This window comes from Carya illinoinensis, chromosome 8 (assembly GCF_018687715.1).
Source record: "Carya illinoinensis cultivar Pawnee chromosome 8, C.illinoinensisPawnee_v1, whole genome shotgun sequence".
Taxonomy (NCBI): domain Eukaryota; kingdom Viridiplantae; phylum Streptophyta; class Magnoliopsida; order Fagales; family Juglandaceae; genus Carya; species Carya illinoinensis.
Window position 1 is genome coordinate 7221564 of NC_056759.1, and position 24513 is coordinate 7246076.

At 36.3% G+C, this 24513-nt stretch overlaps 1 protein-coding gene across 1 annotated transcript; it reads left to right on the forward strand.

Moving 5' to 3' along the window:
• The first annotated feature begins 10908 nt into the window (after window positions 1–10908).
• Window positions 10909–22856, forward strand: LOC122318380 (5'-3' exoribonuclease 3). Its single transcript, XM_043135667.1, has 23 exons — window positions 10909–11315; window positions 12351–12453; window positions 12552–12628; window positions 13708–13899; window positions 14027–14146; window positions 14297–14359; window positions 14536–14685; window positions 14786–14950; window positions 15467–15544; window positions 15669–15755; window positions 16316–16687; window positions 16895–16990; window positions 17098–17193; window positions 17288–17358; window positions 18476–18604; window positions 18694–18770; window positions 18870–18910; window positions 19001–19075; window positions 19175–19332; window positions 20185–20289; window positions 20384–20459; window positions 21561–21640; window positions 21756–22856. The coding sequence occupies exons 1-23, from the start codon at window positions 11112–11114 to the stop codon at window positions 22459–22461; spliced, it is 3321 nt and encodes a 1106-aa protein (XP_042991601.1). The 5' UTR covers window positions 10909–11111; the 3' UTR covers window positions 22462–22856.
• The last annotated feature ends 1657 nt before the right edge of the window (window positions 22857–24513 follow it).

A 24513-nucleotide genomic window follows, 5' to 3' on the forward strand; every position in this document is an offset into this window, starting at 1 on the left:
ATATCCACTATCCAGGAATAGAAAGAAAAATGTAATTTCAAAGATTTTTTCTATAAAAAGCTGCTTATGATGGTGAAGTGGGAAACCTTGATTGGTACTTTACTGTAAGGAGACAATGGAAAATGCAAAAGAAATCCTACCAATCTTTGTTAAATCTTGCATCATAATAACATATTAGGTGAAAATAATAATAAAAATTGGCATTGTTATATTTTTGAAGTTCCAGGCACGCAGGGACCCACTAACAGCAGTTTGCCATATTTGAAATGTAAATGGATTTTCGTCTGCAGAGGTGTTGCTCAATGAGCTGATATGAAACGTTTGTATTTAGTTTTAGAAAAATAAAATAAATGAGCTGATATGTAAATGTTTGTTTTTTTTTTTAGAAAAATAAAATAAAAAAGAGTATACAGCTTCTGCTAGAATGCAGTATCCAAAATAAACACTCCTATTGACAAAAATTAAGCTGGTGAGCATCACCACTTAATGAACCACTTGCAAGTAAGATGACCACAACCAAATTACCTCATGCTTGTTAAGATAGCAAGGCCATTTAATTAAAAAAATCGTTTCTTTGTGTAAAAGTATTTTTTAGCTAATGTATTATCAATAATCAATTCACACAGTAAAATTCCGACTATTAAGCCTATTCCGTTTCTTTGTGACATTTCCACAAACAGGTTGCCTTCAATGTCCAAAATCACAAACAAATAAAATACTGAAAATGAAAAACGGTTCCTCAATACATAATCATTTCACAACTCAGTTCACCATTCACAGAAAAATTCCATACATCAGATAATCCCTTTAAAATTTTAAATAAATTTCAGAATACACATTACACAAGAGTCACCAGTTTTTACCTTTTGGAAAAAACTGGTCGGATTCGGCGGACGGAGTAACGGTGGGGGGCGGCGACTTCGTGTAGCGTGCGGCGTGAGAGGTCTGTGGAGCAAAATGGAGATCGGCAATGCAGTGACTCGTGAGAGGCTGAGAGTGAGAGCACTGAGTGAGTCTGTGAGTGTGAGGCTGTGAGCTGTGTCGTCCGGACTGAGGTAAGTCATAAGTGGGAAGTTTCCTCAAAACGGTGTCGTTCCTATTTAAATGGAACGACGCCGTTTCATTTTACTTGCACAAATATTCCAGCTGCAAAACGACGTCGTTTTGCAGCTGGATTATTTTTTAAAAAAAAATCGAAAGTCGGAAGTCGGAAGTCCGAACCAACTGGGTATCGATTCCGATTCCGACTTCTGAATCGGAATCGGAAGACTTCCGATTCCGATTCCGAGTACCGAATATTCCGACTCCGCCGGAGTCAGAATCGGAGCGGAAATCGGTCGGAATCGGAAGTCTCGGAATTTTGAACACCCCTACTAATACGGATACCATTGTGTGACGGATGTCGGTCTAATCTCTAAACATTATAATTTTTTAGATTTATTTTATTTAATTATGATCAATGGATCTATCTTTTTGTTTATCCTCTTACTTGAATTTAGATTTGAGTGATAAAATTAGGTGAAAGAAAAATATAGTTACAAGCATAATTGTGTATTAATTTGTGTACCAATATGATATGATTAGTCAAAAAGTAGATTTTATTGAAAACAGTGTTAATTTAAATTTTAAGTATGAATAAATCAGTATTGGTACACAGATAAGTGCGCAACTGTGTTTGTATGTAGCAAAACTCTTTGGTAAGTATGGATAATGGGTGTTGTAGTTTGTGAATTGGATTTTGGTGGGATGGTATGGTATATGGGATGGTGATGGTATGATGATGGTATGGTAGGCTATGGTAGGCGTCCCTTGAGTGGTATTATGGTAAATATGGAAGTGAGGCTAGGGTTTAAGATTTCCTAAAATATAGGAAATCCTTATGGAGGTTAGGGTTTATGTAGGAAATATGAAGGCACTAGATCTAATGTAGATCTAGTATTTTTATGATGTAAGGGTTTAGATCTAAGATTATGGAAGGTATATGGAGGCTAATATGGTGATGGGATGATATGGAAGTGAAGGAAATATTCCAACAAGGCTAGATCTACTTGGCAAAATAGATCTAGTGTGTTGGGATGATATGGAGAGTGATATATAATGTTAAGTGCAAAAAGAGTAATGCAAATAACAATAATAACAAGAATGAAACTCAATAATGGAAAAGAGAAACAAATTTGTTCATAAATTGATAGATGAAACAATACCCATCTACAAACGTCAAGGTGTTGAATCTCTATTTGGAATTCACACGGGTTGCACCTAAATAACCCAAGTGTCAAGCACCGAAAGAGATCTCAAGAACAAATAAGCCAACCACAAAGGAAATTTGTCAAAAGATAATGAAAAATGAGACTATGGTGGCCTTTATATAGGCTTACAATGGGATAGTCCTAATGGTGCTTGAACAAGGAAATAAATCCTAGAAATGAATTAATTCCTAGTAACACTAGCATAAGGAATTAATTCTTAATTGTACTAAAATAAGGAAATAATGAAATATATAAATACTAGATGAAATAATTAAAATAATAAAATGCTGATAAAATTCTGGTCGTTGGGCCCATGTGGGACCTACGGCCTAACTGGTGCTAGCCAGTGTTGAAAATGGCCCATGGCATGGGTCATGGGCGCTGGCTGGCTAGCCATGGTCTGGCCGCATTGCTGGTGCCATGGTTGCTGGCCGGCTGGTTTGGTCTTGCTACATGGCTGGTGCTGATGGGCAGCATGCATGGCCTGCATACTGGTCAGGCTGGTGGCCAGGCAGGTGGCCTGCCTGGTTGGCTGGCGTGCTGGGCGTGCTGGCCAGGCTGGCTGGGCGTGCACGCTGGGCTGGTTAGCTGGCTGGCCCTTGCGTGTGCATGCTGGCAGGGCGGGGCTGGTAGACCAGCCCCCTAACCTCTGTGCGACACCAAGGGGAGGCCAACAGCCTCACCAGCGTGCTAAAGCATGCTGGCCGAGCTGTTGGCTGGCTGGTCCGTGGGCTTGCCATGGCATGCTGATGGCTTACCATGGGGGCCGACTAGGCATGTCAGTGAGTGTGTCTAAACTTGTCCCAGGGTAACTTTTTTAGAGGGTCTAACACATTGCCATTGGTCAATGTCTATACGTTGGCAATTAGTTCACAGCCCCACCCTTGTATACTGATTAGTCGTACTGAACCCGCAAGTTCCACGGGCCTACAGGCTACAACGTTGAAACTTCAAAGCATGTCGATTGCGGCGGGAATATATACCAAAAGAGAATTACAAGTGAAGTCAGATTTACTGTTTAATAAAAATATAGTATCTAAAGTTGATAATTGTTACATTCAGCAATATTACATCGCCTCCCAAAATCCATTGACTCCTTTCTTCTTTGATTTTTACTACCTCCCCGCAATCTTCAAAATCTATAACATGATCAACTGCAAAAGATAATAAAGAGTAGACCAAGAAGAAGAAGGGGAGGGAGGGAAAAGAGAACTTGATGTTCCATTTCTCATTTAATTTCAAAATGTGTTTCTCGTTGTAATTATATTATATAATTTTTATTATAAAATAAATTTTATATTTCACATCAAATCATGCAAATTTATAGATGAAGGGAGAGTTTGTACTTTTTACTTGGTAGTTGAATGAACAAAAATGTCCTTCAATGCTCGATCTTGCAACTGTAGCGTTTTGGTTGCCCTTTAGGTAACTCTGCATTTTCGCATATTATGTCCTTTGACTCTATTGGATCAACATACACCACAAAATGCCATCACCTTGGAGCAGCAGGATCATGATGATCATATCAACCGTGGCAACAACATTGCACCAGACTTCCAGCTACTACCTCCACATTCAGCACTTATCAACAAAGATTCCATTGTAAGTAAATTACTAGAAAGTCCCTCAAATAGATTAAATGTCATGTACTATTTTGTATTTTCAGAGTTAGTTAATAAATTGTACAAATATTCATTTATTCTCCAGTCTGTCAGCTGGCTATACCTTTTGGTATATATAAATCGCAGTATGTAAAGTTTACTACCACGATTGAATACAAGAAGGAAGAATTCCTTTTTTGTCAAATTCTACTTTTTTTTCTTATTTTTACATGTTATCACGAGCTTGAAAGCTCCAGATTTTACATTGCAAATTTTCTTCCATGACTACTGAATCCACTCCTCCAACCCACCAGTACTTTATTTACAGATTTTACAAACATTCTCAACCCCTATCAACTTGACTATGGGGATAATCCTTCCTTCCCTTTGGTTCCTAACCCTCTTACCACCGACAATTACACAACTTGGTCAAGAGCTATGTGCAGAGCTCTTGCACATAGCTCTTAAAGGCAAAAATAAACTTGGTTTTATCGATGACACTTTGTTAAAACCATAGACTCCCATTGACCCTCTATTCGATGCATGGGATCGATGTAATGATCTTGTTGTATCATGGCTTCAAAATTCAATTAGTCCAACTCTGAAGTCTAGCATTGCACTTGTTGATAATGCTAGACAGCTTTGGACTGAACTTAAAGACAGATTTACTCAGCATCATAGCCATCATATTTTTCAATTAAAGAAGGCCTTGATAGCATTACAGTAGGATCATGATATTGTGAGTTTATATTTTGGCAAACTTAAGACTCTGTGGAATGAACTCACCATTTATGATCCTTTACCTGATTGTACTTGTGGTAAGTTCACTGTTCTTTTTTTTGTAGATATCAAAGAGACTGCGTTACGCAGTTTCTCATGGGTCTCAATGACTCTTACCATGTCACTTGAGACCAAATCATGTTATTAGACCCATTGCCTCCTCTCAACAAAATCTTTTCAATGATTCAATAGCAAGAAATGCATAACCTCATGATTTCAAGCCTACCTTCCCCTGATTCTATGACCCTTGCTGTTAGACAATCATCCCACCTATCTAAACAATCATACAGACCACCCAATCAACAAAAACATGATAGAGCATTTTGCACACATTGCAAATTCCAAGGCCATACTCTTGAAAACTGCTTCAAAACAAGCAATGCACAACCCCTCTTTGCACTCATTGTCATTTGACAGGCCATTTGACAGAAAAATGCTATAAATTACATGGCTACCCACCCGGACACAAACTACATGTTAAGCATAATTTTATTGGTTTCTCATCTGTCAATCTCACCTCAGTTGAACCAGTAGCCTCTATAGATGAGAAATTGACATTCACAAAGGACCAATATTAGCAATTATTGTCTCTATTGTAGCCAAAGAAAGTTTCCGTTGCTAATCACTCGATTAACAATGTTCATACAGATTGTACTTCATCTTCCCACATGAATGGTATATTATGTCCTTTGACTTTCACTTTGCCTATAGAATTCCATTGGTTTTTTGGCTTTTCACTTCTGTTGCAGGTTGTATTGTCTTCTCTAGCGGTTCCATATCATTTGATCCCCAATTTTCTTATTTTTGTCTTTATTTTTCTTGCTTTGTCTGGCACACCTGGTTCCAAGGAAAAGGTAATTTGCATTGTTCATATCGACAGATTCATGCATTCATTATTCTCAAGCAACCCACATCTTTTCCCTTCTATCCATTCCTTCACTTTTGCCAATTTCACCACTTACGCTGATTGCTCTTACTTTCATCACGTTTGAGAAAAACAAACATCCTCTCTCAATTACATCCAGTCTCAAATAGGAATGCCTTTTTCCTTGCTTTATCCATCCAAAATGGTTAAGGATTGACGATCCCGAGAAACTACACCTAAATCCAGTGAGGAAAGCTCTTCTTCACTCCATTTGAGCACGGGTAAGAACCATTGGATCAGTGGACAAATCTACACTCGTGTCTTTTGTCATATGTTACAAGCTGATCTATATGAGATGGCCTCGTCATGGCCATTTGTTATTCCCAACTACCCCCAAAGTTTCGTATATGTAGTCATCTCACATACGGCCGAAGAGTCTCGTAGTCTCGCTTAGTCCTATTCTTGCAACCTGTCATCTCTCATGAGGTGAACAAAAAATGAAGCTTTGCCCAAGGTTGGCTTTGTGGTTTGGTTTCTTGTTCGCTTGCATGTATTCCATAGGCTGTTATTTCTGTAGTGTGCTTTATTCCTTCCATGATTTTTTGAATACTTGGTTTGCATTAGCCCAATTGTTGTATTAGTATAGATGTTTCATGTGCCTCGTCGTTTTAGGAGTACTATTCTATAGCTATCAATAAAATGAGATTTCTTTTTTGGGTATGTGGTTTGGATCGGATTCTTATGGAATTCTAACTGGTTTAGTTTCTTGTGTTGGTGATTTGGGTATTGATAAAATGGAGTTCTATTCTATAGTCTATTGGTTAGATTCTTATGGAATTCTATATGGTTTGGTTTTTTTTTTTTTTTTTCCCTTTTGAGAATGTTGTATAAAATCCTTTGTTTATGTTGTTATAAATCCTAGAAAAAGGCATTAGTTATAACAATGTGTTTATCTTGAAAATTATTTCTTTGGGTTTCTCATTTCAAATTTTTTAATGCCAGACTTCAAAACAGAGACAACCTTTTGAAAGTGCTTGCCTTAGATGAACACCATGGAGAAAAAAGTACTCTTCATTTAGCTGAGCACTATAGAGAGAAAAAGTGCTCGCCATCCATGCTAACAATGCAAGATTAAAAGTGCACATTATTTCGGCGAGCAATAAAGCACAATGATCCTCACATCGATGTGCACAATGAAAGAGCATGGCACTCATCACCTTAACGAGAATCATTAAAAAGCAAAGTGCTCGCCACCTTAGAGAGCAGCACAATGCTCCTCACCTTGTTGAGCATCATGAAAGAACATAAAGCTCGTCACCTCAACAAACATCATGAAAAACATCATGAATGAGGATGTTCACCTGGGTATAGGTATACCCAAACCCGGGTGTCAAATATGGCCTGAGTATCTGTTTGGGTCATGACTTGAGCCTGTACTTGAACGTATATGGATTTCTGCAACTCGGGTAACCAGGTTGTACTCATATTTTAAAATCAAGAAAAAACTTGTTAAAAACATAAGCAATGAAATAAAATAAATCTCATAACATTGAACATTGCCTGTAATAATCAAATATATCAAAATTAAAAATTAAAGTTTTATGTAAAAAATAACTAAAGCTTGAAACAAATACTTACATTTTTTAAGTAAATGCATGTAAAAAAAAAATCAAATATTTATCGTGTAAAATGCATGCTTAGGTGAATTTATGGTTTCTAAAGTAGAGTTTTGACTTGTGTAAATTTAAGCTTTTCAGAACCGATTCCTTTCTTAAGTTTTCAAAATAAAAGCACGTTGCATAATAGAACGAGAGAATTTCCATAGCCATCTGCCGGTAAGGGCCACTACTTACCACTTACAGACCCAACATCACTTTACATTAATAAATAAAAACTAAACAGAAATAACTCCTATCAAATTGAACTTGCAGTTACACACTGAACGGCTTAATTAAAATTCAACACCTTTTAATAACTGCTCGAATTCTGTTTAGTTTTTTAACAGTATTAACTACGAAGAGTGAAATATATTATATGCTTTTTTCCGTTTAGGCTATTTCAAAATATATGAGACTTTCGAAATATGTAAACATTTCGATAAATATGAAATTACATATTTTGCAAATTTGAATTTTCCCTTCTTGCAATAAAAGGAGTGTTCATTTTCATCGAAATGCATACATTTGTCTATTGTGAAAAAAAGAGCATAATAGATGGTAATAATATTGATTATTCCATAAAAACAGTTTTGATGATCTTTTTTTAAAAAAAATCTCAATCCCTCTCTAGCTTCCTTTTTGTTTTGTGCTAAATTGATATAACAAAAAAATGGTGCTGAAGTGTTTACTCTAAATCAACTACTTATGTTCAACTAGGTTTTATTTTGCTTAGCTATTTTCTTTTTAAAGAACAATTTTTCCATTGAAAGGCAAAGTCTCTTTAAAAGGCTACTCACTCCCCCAAAGAGTATTGTAGAAAGCAAAGTGTGCGCACCCAGGTGAGCATTGTGAGAGTAAATGTGCTCGTCCCGATGCAAACATCATGGATAGTAAAGTGCTTGCTCTTAGGTGAGTATCGTTGAGAGCACAAGTGATCAACCCTAAGTGAGTATCGTGAGAGCAAAAGTGATCGCCCCTAGCAAGTACCATTAAAAGGCAAAGTGATCGCACTAAGGTGAGCCTCATGAATAGCAAAAGTGCTTACCCTTGAGCAAGTACTACAAATAGCAAAAGTGCTCACCACCTCAATGAGCACCATCGAAAGTCAAAATACTTATTTCTAGGTTAGTAATACACGAGGGTAGCAATCCATGAATGATCATTTAAAGAAACACAACCCTTAAGATTTTTTTTTTTTTTTTTTTTTTTTAAAAGTAAACAAATTGTATTGATAAATGAATAGCCATAGCCAGGTATAATATAAAAGTGTGCCCTAACTATTTAGGTGCAATAGAGACAATAAAATTATGTAGATCCAGGCCATTAAAGTCAACAGTAATGGCCCAAGTACATAAAGTTCTAATAAATAAAATATTTAGTTCCTCCAACGATTTCTCATTGTCTTTGAACGTTCGATCATTGCGCTCCTACCACAAATACCACATCATGTATATAGGGATCATCTTCCACACAACTTTAATCTGTTGAATGTCTCTTAGATTTGTCCAGCTGGCCAAAATTACCACCACTGTCTCATGTATAACCTAAGCCAAGTCTGTTCTACTAAATACCTCATTCCATCACACTCTATTGTCTCACAATGTAGTAGGAGATAGTCCATAAATTCACTCTTGTTCCTAAACATGCAACACTAATATGTGATGATCACCCTACGTTTCCTTAAATTGTCGGTTATGAGAATCTTAGTCAATAAAGTAGTCTACACAAAGAATGTTGCTTTGGGAGGTGTCTTATGTTTACAAAGCCTTCTCCATTGAAACTAAATATTGGGCTATTGTATGAGAGACTTATAAAAAGACTGAACCAAGAATAAATTTTTACCTGCAAGTATCCACCACAACATATCTTCTTGTTGGTTGCTATGTTTTATGGAGTACAAAAGGCTGCAAAAGTATTCAGAGTTGCTCATTTCCCAATCTTCTACCACCATCACCCAACTAAAATTGATATTTCACTCGATTTGCTCGCCTAATATCACTATAACTTCAGCCACTGAAACATCTTTAGCACTTGTAACTTGGAAAAGTGAAGAAAATAAATCCTTTAGAGCATTATTATCGCACCAAATATCACTGCAGAATTTAATCTTGGAACCCTCACCCTAAATAAATCTTGTTTGTTGAGTAAAGATTCCCCATCATCTTCTTATGTGTTTCCACAACCCCACTCCATAAGTCCCTCTTGCTTTTTTAGTACACCATCCCCCTATAAGCCTCTATATTTACTCTCAATCACCAACTTTTATAGGGCTTCTAATTCCTTATTGTATCTCCACAACCATTTTCCAAATAATACTTGATTAAAAATTCTCATATTTCTAATACCCACACCACCATTGGATATAGGAAAACATACATTCTCAATCATTGTGTCCTATAATGAAGACGCTCTCGAGGCAACCCCCAACAGGAGTCCAAGGTAAGTCATAGGAAGATAGGCAACCTTACATTCCATAATGTTAGCCAACTATCTTAGATAATGAATACCTCCAATTGGCATCATCTCTAATTTATCGAAATTCACTTTCAACTCGAACGCTACTTCAAAACAAAGGAGAAGGGCCTTCAGTCTTCGAACTTGGTTATGATCTGCCTCACAAAAGATAAGTGTGTCATCTGTAAATAACAGATGAGAAATATTAATAACTCCTCTATCTGGGGTTCCAATTGAGAAGCCAATCACGAATCCATTATTAACTAGTGTTGAGGTCATTTTGCTTAGCACCTCCATCACAATAACAAAAAGTAACGGAGATAGTGAGTTATGTTGTCTTAAACCACACGTGCCATTAAAAAAGCCAGTTGGGCTTCCGTTTATCAAAACTGAGAAGTTCATCGTTGATATGCATCAACGGATCCACGAGTGCCACCTCTTCCCAAAACCACACCTCCCAATAAGGTAAAAAAGAGTGCCTCCATCACAATAACAAAAAATAATGGAGATAACGAGTCTCATTGTCTTAAATCTCGTGTGCTATTAAAAAAGCCAGCTTGGTTTCCATTTATCAAAACTAAGAATCTCATTGTTGATATGCATTAGAGGATCCATGACCGCTACCTCTCCCCAAAACCACAACTCTCGATAGTGTAAAAAAGAAAATCCCAATTAACTTGTCAATATTCAAAAAACTAGTCTAATTTATGCTCATCAACAATGATAAGTTATGGGGATGAAAAATTGTATTTATAAGCTGGCGTGAATAATATAGCTAGTGAAGTGTTTATATGAGATAGCTTGATTTAAAAGAAAAATTTTAAAATTTAAATTTTATTATTAAGTACCAGTTTGAAATAGAATAATTCATTTTAAAATAATGGCGATTTATTGGAAAAATGGACTGGGTGCTTCATGTTTTTGTGAGGTCATTAGGTTGGTTCGTTTTGATTGTTTGCCTCTGCTAGGAGGACTATATATTCATGAAAAATTGTATTTATAAATTGTAGTATAGAGCATATAACTCAAAGAGACATTGTTGTATAAATCGTTGTAGGCCCTTTATTAAAAGAGAAAAAATATAATTTTAAAATAGATATTTTAATAATTTTAAAATTTTAAAGATAAAATTATCTATATCTGTATTATAATCCTTAAATGAAGATTGTAAGTAAGATTACTTTTAGTTAAAAGGTTTCTATATTATAATTTAATTTAAAAAATAAATTTTAAAATTAGAACGGTACCAAATAAATCTTAATACCGTGGATGATGTATAAAAGGAAATTAACTCCTTTATAATTTCATCTCATGGGAACGACATTTCGTGTACAAAGTGACTTGTGCGCACCAGAGAGTCGAGGCCGTCGCATATTCTATATCCTTCTGTCTGAAACACTCAATTAGGGTTAGGGCTACTCTCTTTCGTCTTCTCGCTCTTTCTCGTTCGCCTGTGTGGGCTGCGGGATATTTCTGAGCCTGCGAGCTCTTAAGCAGATTCTTAATGGGAGTTCCTGCTTTCTATAGATGGTTAGCGGAGAAGTACCCGTTGGTGGTGGTGGATGTCGTCGAAGAAGAACCGGTTGTAATCGATGGCATTAAGATACCGGTTGATACTAGTAAGCCAAACCCTAACAATATGGAATTCGACAATCTCTACCTCGACATGAATGGGATTATTCACCCCTGCTTTCATCCCGAAGATAGGGTACGATTCAAATCATAGTTGCAATTATCTTGCTTGTAGTTTTGATGCTCAACTACCTGATTAGGAACCTGCAGATGATTTCGTTTATATATATATTTTTAGCAGTGCTGGTTAAATTATAAATAAGTTCCTATAACTTAAGTTCCTATAACTACCTTACAAAATTAAAATCGAGGTGGCTTATGTGGTATATCATATCTATTTCACAATAAAAATTTGTAGAATCTAATATAGTTTTTTGTAACGTAGTCTTTTGTAATTCTTTTTGTGTACCTATAATTAAAATTTTTTGTGGATCTCGCATTTCTCATTCTTTCTTTCTTCGCAGGAGAATGTTAGATTTAATGACCTTTATGTATTTATTATTATTATTTGAATTGGATAATTAGATAATGAATGCTGTTTTGTGTGTAGCACGCGTGCTCAATATTTACTAACTGTATAGCATGATAGCTCAGATAATCGTTATGGTTTACTATACTGGCTTTCAAAAGGTAAAAGGCAACGCAATGAATTTTTTAAAGTTTTATTATAACCATAAAAATCATTTGTGTTGCCTTTTATTGTTTTTGAAATCCAGTATAGAAATGATTTAACAACTAGAGTCATGGTAACAAATAGAGATTTTTTATGGTATTTTTTTTGTCCTGTTAAGCGTGCACACGCAAATATGTATATTAACAAGGAAGAAGCGTAGTTGTGTGAGGGAAAAAGGAAAAATGTAGTTGGTTTCATTTTCATGGCCTTTTTAGCTTGTAGAGGGTGCAGATACATGAAACAAATATAATTCTGCTCATATTCCCTGCTGATGTCCTCTTATAATTACTGACATCGACAGAATAGACTGACTAATTACTTGCTCTATGATTCGATGCATTCCATGATTTGAAAAGATCTGTTTCTGCTCACTTAGAGAGCTTTACTCTTCTATATGCTCTATATTTGTATGTTTTATTCTCTTTGCCTGTATCATCATTTTCTTTAAAATTTATTTCTAACCAGCTATGCCTTTATCGCATTGTTTTATTTATGCAGCCTTCTCCATCTACTTATGCCGAGGTGTTTCAGTGTATGTTTGATTACATTGATAGGCTTTTTGTGATGGTGCGGCCTCGAAAACTGCTATACATGGCTATTGGTGGGTATAGGAGATAAATTTTTTGTTACTGCAAAGTAATAGCCTATTAAATTTCATATGTTCTGTGCATGATGCTAACTTCTGGGGGCTGCTGGTAGATGGTGTTGCTCCAAGGGCTAAAATGAATCAACAACGGTCTAGGCGTTTTAGAGCAGCCAAAGATGCAGCAGATGCGGTATGTGCTTTTGTTAGCCCTTTATGTGTGTGCACATAAAGGGCTTCTTAAATATAGTGTTTCTTTGGGTAACTTGCCACTTTCTTTTTTGTATTAAACAAACTTATTCTCCAAATGCCGTTCTTTTTTGATAGGTAAAAGAAATTTTATTAATGATTGACAGATAGGCATAGCCCAAGTGTATAGCATGTATGCATGAATGCAATTATTGAAAGTGAATGTATATTATTTTACTTCTACAGTTCCAATAGAAAGCCAAGGGGTTTTGTTTTCTTTGAAATTTTTTTAATGGAGTTTTCTTTGTCATTTTCTAATCTTAATAGATAACATTTTTGATAATTAATAAGAGAAATTTTATTCCAAGTAAATAGACATAACCCAAGTACACAGGATGTATACAAATGAGAGCACCTACTTACAAGCTAAAACAGAATACAACCAATGCAAAACACTACAATCAATAGTTAATATGATAACTATTGGACTCATTTTTTATTTTTTTACACTATATGCCCAGAGGAATGCTTCCCATTTATAGACAAAGACAGTATTGATTTTGGGATTAAAAACAGTCAAAAGATCTCGAAAGAATTCTTATTTATATTTCTAATGGAGTGTTTGCATTTGATGTTTTGTTTCATTATTTTGGTGTAAGGGATGATATTTTGTATTAATTATCGGGAAAAGTGGGGTCACATTATGTTACACACCTGCTCCATCTGTCCTCTTAAAATTTTCATTTCCTTTTAGCATGCATGTCCAGTCTTCTCTTGATCAAGTGAGAATCTCATTTTGACCATTATCCAGGGTTTCTTTGATCTCGAGAATTTTTAATGCATATCTGCCATGAGAACAGTTGGGGGAACGGAAATTGCAAGTTACTAGTGGGCATTTGAAGTTGCTATCCCCCTTCCTATGTTCAAGTTCTATAGAGCCCTTATACCCTGTTACTGTATTACGTTCAGTAATGTGCTGCAGCTGCCTTTCCCAAGAAGAGGAAAAAGCACCAATAGGAAATAAAAATGAATAAAGGAAAGCAGAGTATTCTTACTCTTGATGTTGATTCCTTTATTCTGTAGGCAGATGAAGAAGCAAGGCTAAGGGAAGAGTTTGAGAGAGAAGGCCGAAAGCTTCCTCCAAAACAGGAGTCACAAGTTTTTGATTCTAATGTTATTACTCCAGGAACTGAATTTATGGCTGTTCTATCAATTGCACTGCAGTACTATATTCATCTCAGGTTGAACAATGACCCTGGTTGGGAAAAAGTTAAGGTATTCTACTTGCCAAACTCCCTTGTAAATTTTGAATTTTACTTTGGTTTTTTCGTGGATAGAATGCTTGTTTTGCGGTTGCGTGTCTTGCTAGATCGAGTGACTTTTCTTTTCTCTTCTTGGCAAGGTTATTCTTTCTGATGCCAATGTTCCTGGTGAGGGGGAACACAAGATTATGTCATACATTCGCCTTCAAAGAAACCTCCCTGGTTATGACCCAAATACACGCCATTGCCTGTATGGTTTGGTATATATCTTCCTTCAACATATATGTTCAGATATCATAAGGAGTATTGGCTTCCTTATAATTATTAGGAGTTTGTCTTATATGCTTGTGAGTTGTGCCCCGATTATCTCGGATTAACATTAACTGCTCTATGAATTGGTGCCATGACAGGATGCGGACTTGATAATGTTGGGTTTAGCTACCCATGAAATTCATTTTTCAATTCTTCGAGAGGTTGGTATTCTCTTATTTACATGGACTTACATGTACTTTTATGTTCAGTTTTCCTTTCTCAATAAGTTATAATGATGAGAATGAAGGAATCCAGGAGCTTTACTTTTCCTATCATATCTAGTTTTTATTTCGATTTTTAAAAAATAATCAGTGTCTTTCTGAATGGTCCGTTTCAGATTGTATTTACTCCTGGGCAACAAGACAAATGCTTCATATGTGGACAGGTGGGCCATTTAGCAGCAAATTGTGAAGGAAAGGCCAAAAGAAAGGCTGGAGAGTTTGATGAGAAAGGTGATGGTGCTGCTGTTGCGAAAAAACCATACCAGGTTTGATTTCATCCTGTGGAAGACCTTGGTGGTAAAGATCCTTTGTGCATAAATGGTTGTTCTAATTACTAATATAGCACTGGCTTTACCTTCCCGGCAGTTTCTCAACATCTGGACTCTTAGAGAATACTTGGAGCATGAGATGACAATTCCTAACACTTCATTCAAGATTGATCTCGAATGCATTGTGGATGATTTTATCTTCATGTGTTTCTTTGTTGGCAATGATTTCTTACCGCACATGCCCACTTTGGAGATTCGAGAGGTTTGTTAATAAGTGTTTTATTTTTTATTAAATTAGTTTATGAATTTTGATAGGTTTGGCATAAACTATTTTTTTAGTACAATACCACTTTTATTGAATAAAGCGCTAGGGGTGCAACCTAAGTACATGGGGTTATACAAAGGGGACTGGCTAGTTTAAGGAAGGTGTGGGAAACAAGTGCTAGTAAAAACCTGTAAAGGATACCAAACGAGAGTTATTATGATTGCTTTTGCATAAACTATATTTTAGAAGTATATATGTTCATAAAGTTGATTAATTTTGAACACTTCTTTGAGATGAAAACCTTAAAAGTAGGCATTTGGTGATAGAATAAGATAGGATGTTTTGATTTATTTATCAAAAAAGGATGTTTTGATTTATTTGTGTCATCTCATTGGAACACGCAATACTTTGCAACTTGCAACTAAATATTACACGATATATGCAATTGAATTTCCTTATTGACTTCTCTTGGATTTACACAACTAAATATTCAATACCGTGTTATTTCTGTAGGGTGCGATTAACTTGCTGATGGCAATTTACAAGAAGGAAATCAGGGCATTGGGCGGGTATTTGACTAATGGAAGCAAGGTATTTGATTAGTTATATTCATAGGAGCTTCTAGAAGTTGATTCTGTTGCCAAATTGCTTTTTCTCTAATCGTTTAATCTTATTTGTGAGTTGCATATCATTCTTGACTTGTTTTATTTCATAGCCAAATTTGAGCAGGGTAGAGCATTTTATTCAGGCTGTTGGATCTTTCGAAGATAAGATATTCCAGAAAAGAGCTCGATTGCATCAGGTTTGCTCTACACCTGGAGACATTGTCCTAGTTAACCTCATGATATTCTCTTATTTTTTGAGGATTGTATTAAGTATAGAGATGATTCTATGTATCATTTACAACTTTCTCAAGTTAACATAACTCTTAAGTTCTTAACCCCTTTAAAAATCATTTTGTTATGTGAGTCTTAACTATTTCTGAGCCATGACATTGTTTTCAGTTCTGCGTGCATTCATAGTTAAATTATTAAATGAGTTGGGTGTAGGGAGAGGAGAGTTCTTAATGTTTCCTCCCTCCTAAATGTATGGTCAAACTTGCATACCGATATTGTTTTGGGAGAGGGTAGGGCGGAATGTTCTGCTACCTTTTTACTTAGCCATAATGGGGGATATCAGCCATTTGTTAGGATTGGTTATAGTAACTGTCTGCTTGGTGTTATTGCTGAAACTGCTTGCCATTAAAGCAATGATTTTCTAAGAATATTATTGGATTCAGTACTGCTGTGGTTGTATGGCCTGTTGCTATATGTTATACCTATAAACAGATTGATGCAATTTTTATTCTGCTTTCCTTTCCAGCGGCAGGCTGAAAGAATAAAGCGTGAAAAGGGACATGCCAGGAGAGGGGATGATGCACAGCCTCTAGTTCAACCCGAGTCTTTGGTGCCGGTTGCTCGATTTCATGGTTCTCGGCTTGCTTCTGGTCCTTCACCTTCTCCATATCAACAATCAGAATCCAATTACAATTCAGGGAGCTCAATGTCTGCCAGAAATGATTACCAACGTGGACAAGACACAGCAGGGTTGTCAGGGCTTGAAATTAAAAGCAAACAGTCTTGGGCTACAGATGCTAGAGGGACTTTTGCTCGGCCTCAAAAAGTTGCACGCTTGTCTTCAGGTGCTACAATTGGTGCTGCTATTGTTGAAGCTGAAAATAGCCTTGAAATAGAAGTATGTTTTCTTGCTTCAGGAGAGGCACTGTAATATAGTTGACTCCGCCAACCATCTTTTAGAGTAACTTTCTGTGGGCTTGGGTATGAGCCTTGCCTGCAAGGAGTTATTAATATATCTTCTTCTGTATTATCATTTTCGTTTTTCTTGACTGTATGTGATGTTAAAGTGATGCTCATCTAGTCATCCTTTTGTCTTGCTTTTTAGGTAAGCGAAAATAAAGAAGAATTAAAAGTGAAGCTTAAGGAGGTACTTCGTGAGAAGTCAGATGTTTTTAGCTCTCAAAAACCAGAAGAGGACAAGGTTTGATGATAAGTTTACCTTTGCATATTTATAAGTATCAAAAGCTTGACTTACATAATTCAATTAGCTTCTGCTGAGTTTTTATACATGTTATGCTATATTATTAGATTAGATTGGGAGAACCGGGGTGGAAAGAAAGATACTACGAGGAGAAGTTTTCTGTGAGAACTCCTGAGGAGCTTGAAGCCATACGAAGGGATGTTGTGAGTAAAATAAATTCAAGTGTTATCTAATATATTAGTGCAGGTATTTGCTGTATAACTGTTGGTTAAGCTTGTATATTGTCACTTCTATCAGGTCTTGAGTTACACAGAAGGCCTTTGTTGGGTCATGCATTATTATTATGAAGGGGTTTGTTCTTGGCAGTGGTGAGTTTGTTTTCTCTTATTCTTCTTCAAAGTCATACAGGGATGATATCACATTGTCAATAATGTTGATGGAGATTAGAATCGTGCTACAATCATGTTGCAGAGGATGATCCCTATCCCTATAACCTATAGGGTCAATGAAGTTTATAGGGTTGCCTTCTCAGGTCTGCGGGAAAGGGGTGCCAACACCCCCTTCTATGTATTTTCCCATTTAATAGGTTCATAATGGGACACTACCAAATTTAAATTGATCATCTGGTTGAGTTTCATATATTTGGTAAGAAGGGTAGTTTTATTCAAAGCGTAGAGGGACTCAACCCAAGTATACAAGAAGTATCCAATAAGAAACACTTATTAAAAAAAAAAGTATCCAATAGGAAACACCCAACTAGAGGAAGAAAAAGAACACGATCCTATGAAATCTAGAAAGCTAGAGGAGCATGAGCTGTTGCACGCTTCCTAAGATAAAGAGAATTAAATATAATGACTAGTGATTATAATACTGCTTAGAGTTCGAGGATTACATTCCCGCCAAATACACCGCATCAAACACAAAAGGGACCATTCCCAGACCTTTAATTGCTATGGCCACTGAGGTGAGGCTGTGAAGAAGCTATCAAGTCCTCCAACAATTGGTTCATAACCTACTAAATTTTGAAGGTACAAAATATTGGTGTCCATAGATCCCTGGCCACCTTGCAAGAAGTAAAATATGATTGATCCCCCACTGCCAACTAAGGGTTCAAACTAAATGTATATATGGTTTAAGAGCCGAAACCAATTACTAGAGTAACAGCATATGAATCCTTCTGCTCTGAAAGTGTCATTAGGGATACAGATGAAGATGAAAAGATTTTTTCATACGGTTGAAATTCAACAAGAAATTTATTTATTTTTTCATGCAATTTTTTATTTCCTTAAACTCCAACTTGCACTAATATCCACTATGCAAGGTAAAAATATTAATCTGTAAGGCTTTCCCTAATCTTTTTTGCGCTGGGGCGTTCATTTTTCTTTTGTGGTGTGGATTACTTGCTGGTTATCCTTTTTTCTCTCTTTTTTATATGCTTTTACATATTTGGATCTTTACTCTGACTTCAAAGAATTTATATTGTAGGTTTTATCCTTATCATTATGCACCTTTTGCTTCTGATCTCAAGGATCTTGGTCAGCTGGACATAAGCTTTGAGCTTGGCTCTCCCTTCAAACCATTCAATCAGCTTTTGGGAGTATTTCCTGCTGCAAGGTACAGTAGGCATTCCTATTTATTTTATTTCATTTTCACATATTTTGTAAATTGCCCATCCCTAAGAGCAAACTGTTATTCATTTGCAGTGCCCATGCACTTCCTGAGCATTACAGGAAATTGATGACCGATCCAAATTCACCTATTATTGACTTTTACCCAACTGGTATGCTTTTGGCTAAATTGGGAGCCTGAAACTCATCTTTTTTTGAACTTATATTTAACAAGAATTCTTCCCACACAAAACCTTCATTCTGTTTTTCAGATTTTGAGGTGGATATGAATGGCAAACGGTATGCTTGGCAGGTGGGTATCTGTTTTAATCTGTATATGTTGACAGTGTGATGACTGTTTATAGATTTCCTTTTTCTTACACCTGTATTTGCTATTCTTAAGGGTATTGCGAAATTGCCTTTTATTGACGAAGCTCGCCTTCTTTCAGAAGTCCAGAAAATTGAACATACATTGACAGTATGGTTTTTTACATAAACCAGTTTGATATTCTGTCACCAGTTTTGTTTTCTTTTTAGATACAAATTCATTTTATTATTTTTTGCATTATTTTCTAAGGAGGAGGAGGTTTGGAGAAATAGCGTGATGTTCGACATGCTTTTCGTGAAATTGTGTCATCCTCTCTCTGTATGCATAAGTATTCTTGATGAGAAGTATAAACGATTAACAGACAAAGAACGTGTTAAGGTCAAGGAGAAACTCAAGCCGGAAAAAAGGTTTGCTGTTGTCTTTAAATTGTTCATTGAATATTTATATATATATATATATATATTTTAAAGTAATCAATGTGTACATTTGAGGGCTCACCTTATATTTATTATTTATTAGATCCTTGATCTTGGTTGTAGAACTGCTGTCATTTATTGCATAGCACATTTTGTTGGAAACTTTCATTCAAGTTTCCCAAGTTTTAGAATTGGAACATTTGTAAGAGATCCTTTTGTAAGTTGAAAACTAGGGAAAAAGATTTAGCAGCGATTTTTCAATGACAACTTTTGTGTTGAATACTTGTTTATCCATGTGTTGTCTTCTTGCTTTTAGGAGGAACCGAGCCCTTATTAAGCATTCCCCTCCAAAAACAAGGGAGGAAAAGGGCAGAGAAGTTTCTTTACTTATTATGGTTAAATTGTTGCCACCTAGGAATCAACATCTCTTTCTGACAATTTCGTATTTATTATTGTTTTGGTACAAGCAATATTACACAACCTCCCAACCTCCACGCACCACATTTTTTTAATTTTTTAGTATTTGAATTTTTATTGTTATTATTTTTTTTGTTTTTATTCTTCTTAAACTAATTAAATTCTTCTATTCATTATCCATATATTAAATATTTGATAAAAGAAAAAAATTAAAAAAATTAAAAGAAGTGTGGTGTGTGGAGGTTGTGTGAATAGTAGGAGGTTGTGTATCTTTTTTTGATAACCAGGTTTAATTATATCCTTTCTTGCTTATGCCACTGCGTATATCTTGGTTTATGTTGCAAATAATTGCAATACATCTATTAAAATACAAACTTCAATATATGGTGTCGTACTATTTCCTGATTTATTTTGGGCTACATGCAGTGGTGGAATGAATGGTTATTTATCGCCATGCGCTGGAGAACCCCACCCACCTATTTTCAGGTCTCCTGTGATAGGAATGGAAGATATTATTGACAACCAAGTCATGTAAGCTTTTGAGCACTGATTGCTATTCGATTGAATGAACCATATTATTTATGATCACTGTTGCTCATTTTTTTACTTCATTCTCACTGTTCAGATGCGCTATATTCCAACTCCCAGATATGCATGAACACATCACTCGGCCACCTGTGGGGGTTAATTTCCCAGAGAAGGTATGTGGTTATTGTTGAGGCCTTGTTACGCATCTGTCAAGTCTGTTTCCACTATATTTGTTCTCTTTTTTCCCAGTTTTGGTATGGGATCAAATTTTGTTGTGGATAGAGATGGAGACAAATGGTGGTATCAAAAACAAGTTTCATACCACAACAGGTCTGCATCAAGTTTGCATTGGTTATGGATGAGGATTGATTCAGGATGACGGTGCTTGATACATGCTTTTGCAGATGATGTCGTTTTCTTTCATGAGACTGAGCAGGATTTAATATCAGCTTACAAATTTGGAGTGGTACTGTAAAATCTACAGGTCTTACCATCTTAGGTCTATAGGGGACTAAAAGCAAGCATGTGGAATGCTATTTAAGGGAGATTATGGATGGAGGGATGACAAAATTCAATGGCATATGGAAACTAAAAATTGACAGTTTTCATATGTGGGAATCTGGGATCAGTAATTTATAAGGATGAGTACATTGAGGAGGATGTGGCAAGTTAAGAGCAAGATGGATCAAGTGTAGAAGTGTAATGGTGACTGTAAAATTTAAGGGAAAACTCTATAGGATTGGTATGGAACTAGCTATGGTCTATGTTACAAAACGAGAGTTTTTCCAGTTTTCATTCAGTCCATTGAATTCTGGGAAGTTTGCGGTGCTAATGATAAACAATCACGTTTTCTGCAATCACGTTTTCTGCCTATAGGAATTATAAACACTACGTTATTCTTGTTATTCTCTCATATAAACCACATCCATGCGAAGACCGTTGCAGCAAAACCCAAACATTCTGGTGATACATATCGTACCCCACAGAGCTTCTAGACTTTTTCAGTGTATGTGGATCCATGTTAGCAAGGGAGGTTGCTTTGGTGCGAAAGCCTTGATTGTATCATTTCGGATGTTGGATTAATTTCTCAAGCAATGTTTCTATTCTTCTATATCTGGCAAGGGGAAGGTTTTTCTTGAAAAAATCTGTTATCATGGCAACATTCCATTTATTTATTACTTTGCAAAAGCAGATAACATGGCTGAGTGGGGTGTGGTTTTCTAAGCTTGATATGGTGTATTATGGCAATTTTCATGAAAGTTCTTTTCTTACAGATTGTGAATTTGGGGGATCTAAAACCTGAACCAGTTTTGTGGCATGAAGATTCTGGAAGGAGGCCATGGGAGAATGGAAGGTATTCAATGATTGTATATAATGTTGACTGATTCACACCGTTTAGACTAACTTTTTGGAAATTCCTTTTTCATGTATATTTTATTTATTTATTTTTTATTATTATTTTTTTCCAGGCAAAACTCCTCGGGAACCACTTCTGGTCGACAGCTTGGGGAGGCAGCTCATCGATTTGTTGCTAACAGCTTACAAGTGAAGGCAAATCCTAATGGGTATGGCAATAAAATGAATGCCCCACCATCTTACCCCATGCCTCATAATCGCCCACGGATGGCTTCCTACCAAAATGAAAGATATCATGATCAGGCATATAACAGAACGCGACCACCAGGAACATTTCACTCTTCTCGAGGACGCCAATTTTCAAATTCCACTGCTAGTCCAGGTTACAATGAGGATGGGTACAATCCACCATATGTCTCACCCGTGGACCGTTATCCCAACAATAGGTCTCACCCTCAGAACTATGAAAGAAATAACCAACCAGTTACCTACAGTAACGGTCAGTACTCCAGGAATGTGACCTATCATCCATCTGGAATTCATCAGAATGGAGGACCCATGTATGCTAGGGGGCAAATGGCACAAGCTCCAAATGGGGTCAGTGCTCATCCTCACCAAGGCGGTCACAACAGTTATCAGAACTACCAATCACCTGGAGGTTCTAGTCATCAGCGCTGGGGTGCTCGGCCTCCAATGACCAACCAGGGCATTCCGAGGGGTTATGGTCACCCTCAACAACTAGGCAACCAATATTCTGTACCAGAAAGAAGAGCAAATAATCGGCCATCCCCACCGCCGCCTGGATATGGGCACAAGTAGACATATTTGCTGCATGTCGCCCTAACCTGTCCTTGCCAATAAATGTGTACAATAGTCACATTTTTTCATTTGCTGTGAGTTGTAACATTAAGTTATTTTTCTATTTGTTTTTATATCTGTAGGCTTTTTTCTCCGTGGTTCCGTTATCTGTTTTTTCCAATTTAAATAGAAATGAAAAAAAAGGTAAATCTCCCTGAAAAACGGCACGAGTATGCATGTATACTTGTGGAACAATTTGACCGTTGAGGTTGAGAGTCCATTATCTGTGTAAACTACAAATTGGAACGAATTCTTCGTTTCTGTCGCCCTTTTTTCATCTTGAAAATGATGCGTTCGTTATCTGGGCTTGGATGAAACAGATCTCGGCGATTTATAAATGTTCAGACATTCTCATTTGGATACGCGTAGCATAATCCCTGCCTGTCTTTTTGTCGGGTTACTGCGATCGTTGTTCGACCACTGAATAATGGCATATATTATTGGCGGAAGTGGATTTCATTAAAGCTATGCTGAGATTTGGTACTTTTGTAACAAGGAGTGGATGGGGAGGTAAGTGCTCTTGGAGAATGAAGAAGGAAACGCTGTGCTGTGCTGAAAGAGGAAAACGTGGTGAGGATGTGCAGAGGAAAAGTTGACTAGGACTGTAAGAGGAAAAGTTGGATAGGAAAGGAGAAGAGAGTTGGGGGCCGGGTGAGGAGTAGCCCATAAACTCTGTAATAGCCATAAGAGGAGAGTGCCATTGATAGCGGAATAAGGAGCCATGGGTCAGTCTCTTAACCTGCCTGGACTCGACAGGAAGGTGGACCACATTATCGGCTTGCTATGGATGACTATGAGATCACTATGTTCGCAGAAAATGACAAAGCCAAAACCAAAATATTATTTATTTATATATATATATATATATATTTAAAGGTACGTTATTGAGGCTTTGCTAATTGCAGTTCACTTTCTTTAGTTGGTTGGAAGCAAAGTGTGTTTTGGACTTTGGAACGTGGAGAGAGTGCAAAAAAACAAAAAACAAAATAATTAAAGAAGTAAAATTGGGTCCAATCAACCGCACGAGTGCGGCACAATCACATCTTGGAATGGTCGGGTGGTGGGAAGGAACCTAGGGGACCGATTATCTGAATCCTTGGGAATAGGAAAGTGCTGGTGCTTTGATCGTGTATTTTTCACAAAAAAAAAAAAAAAAAATTTAATATTATAATGTGAACCCAATTTAATTTAATTATAGAGTCAAATATTCCTTCATTGAGCAGTAGTAGTATCTAATAGATTTGATCATAAATACCTAAAAATAACAAATTTAGTAAACCAGTAATTAATTATTCCATCCTGTTTTCACTTATAGCAAAGATTGAGTTAATGGGGGCCGAGGCTTCTCAAGTTATTTGAGAGAGATCCCTGTGAGTGCTTTTCCCCAAGTCATGTCAAGCAAGAGATCAGAGCGAAAAACAAAGCAATTATGGGGCCGGGGATACAGAGGGGGAGGGGGGCTTTGATTGAAGGAATTAAAGCGGCATACTGATTGATGACCAAATGATGATGAGTGATTAAAGTCATGGAAAATTATTGTGTACCGCCTGTCGGTACCACTCAAGTCTACTATTTGATAAATTTTATTTTTTTACTTAATAATTAAAAAAAATAAAGAAATGATTTTGAATATATTAATATTTAAAAATATTAATTTTTTTTTAAAAAAAATACTTGATAGGCACATCTAGCTGTAAGAGCTGGCGCACGGTAGCCCGACTCGTAAGTCATCAGTGAGGGGTGGTAGCTAGTTCGTCGGACGTAATGATGTGTACGAAGTCAGTCCACATCCACAAAGACTACACAATTATTAATTATAAAGCAATCATGATCCTTTAATGATGATATATCAATACCCATCATTACAAGATTTGTAATGTTTTTATAACGTTGGTATGTGATTGCTATAAAAATAAGAGTAACGTTACGTACAGTCATTTTTATATATTTTTTATATATTTTATTGATATGATTGGTTGGATTAATTTTTTTTTAATATCTAATCAATCATAT

What these genes read in the sequence shown, in the direction of transcription:
- LOC122318380 (XM_043135667.1), top strand. Translation starts at nt 11,112, where the DNA reads ATGGGAGTTCCTGCTTTCTATAGATGGTTAGCGGAGAAGTACCCGTTG. An exon ending in GCCATTGCCTGTATGGTTTG is followed by an intron (nt 14,147 to 14,296) that starts GTATATATCTTC and finishes GTGCCATGACAG; the next exon opens with GATGCGGACTTGATAATGTT. An exon ending in TATTGACTTTTACCCAACTG is followed by an intron (nt 18,771 to 18,869) that starts GTATGCTTTTGG and finishes TCTGTTTTTCAG; the next exon opens with ATTTTGAGGTGGATATGAAT.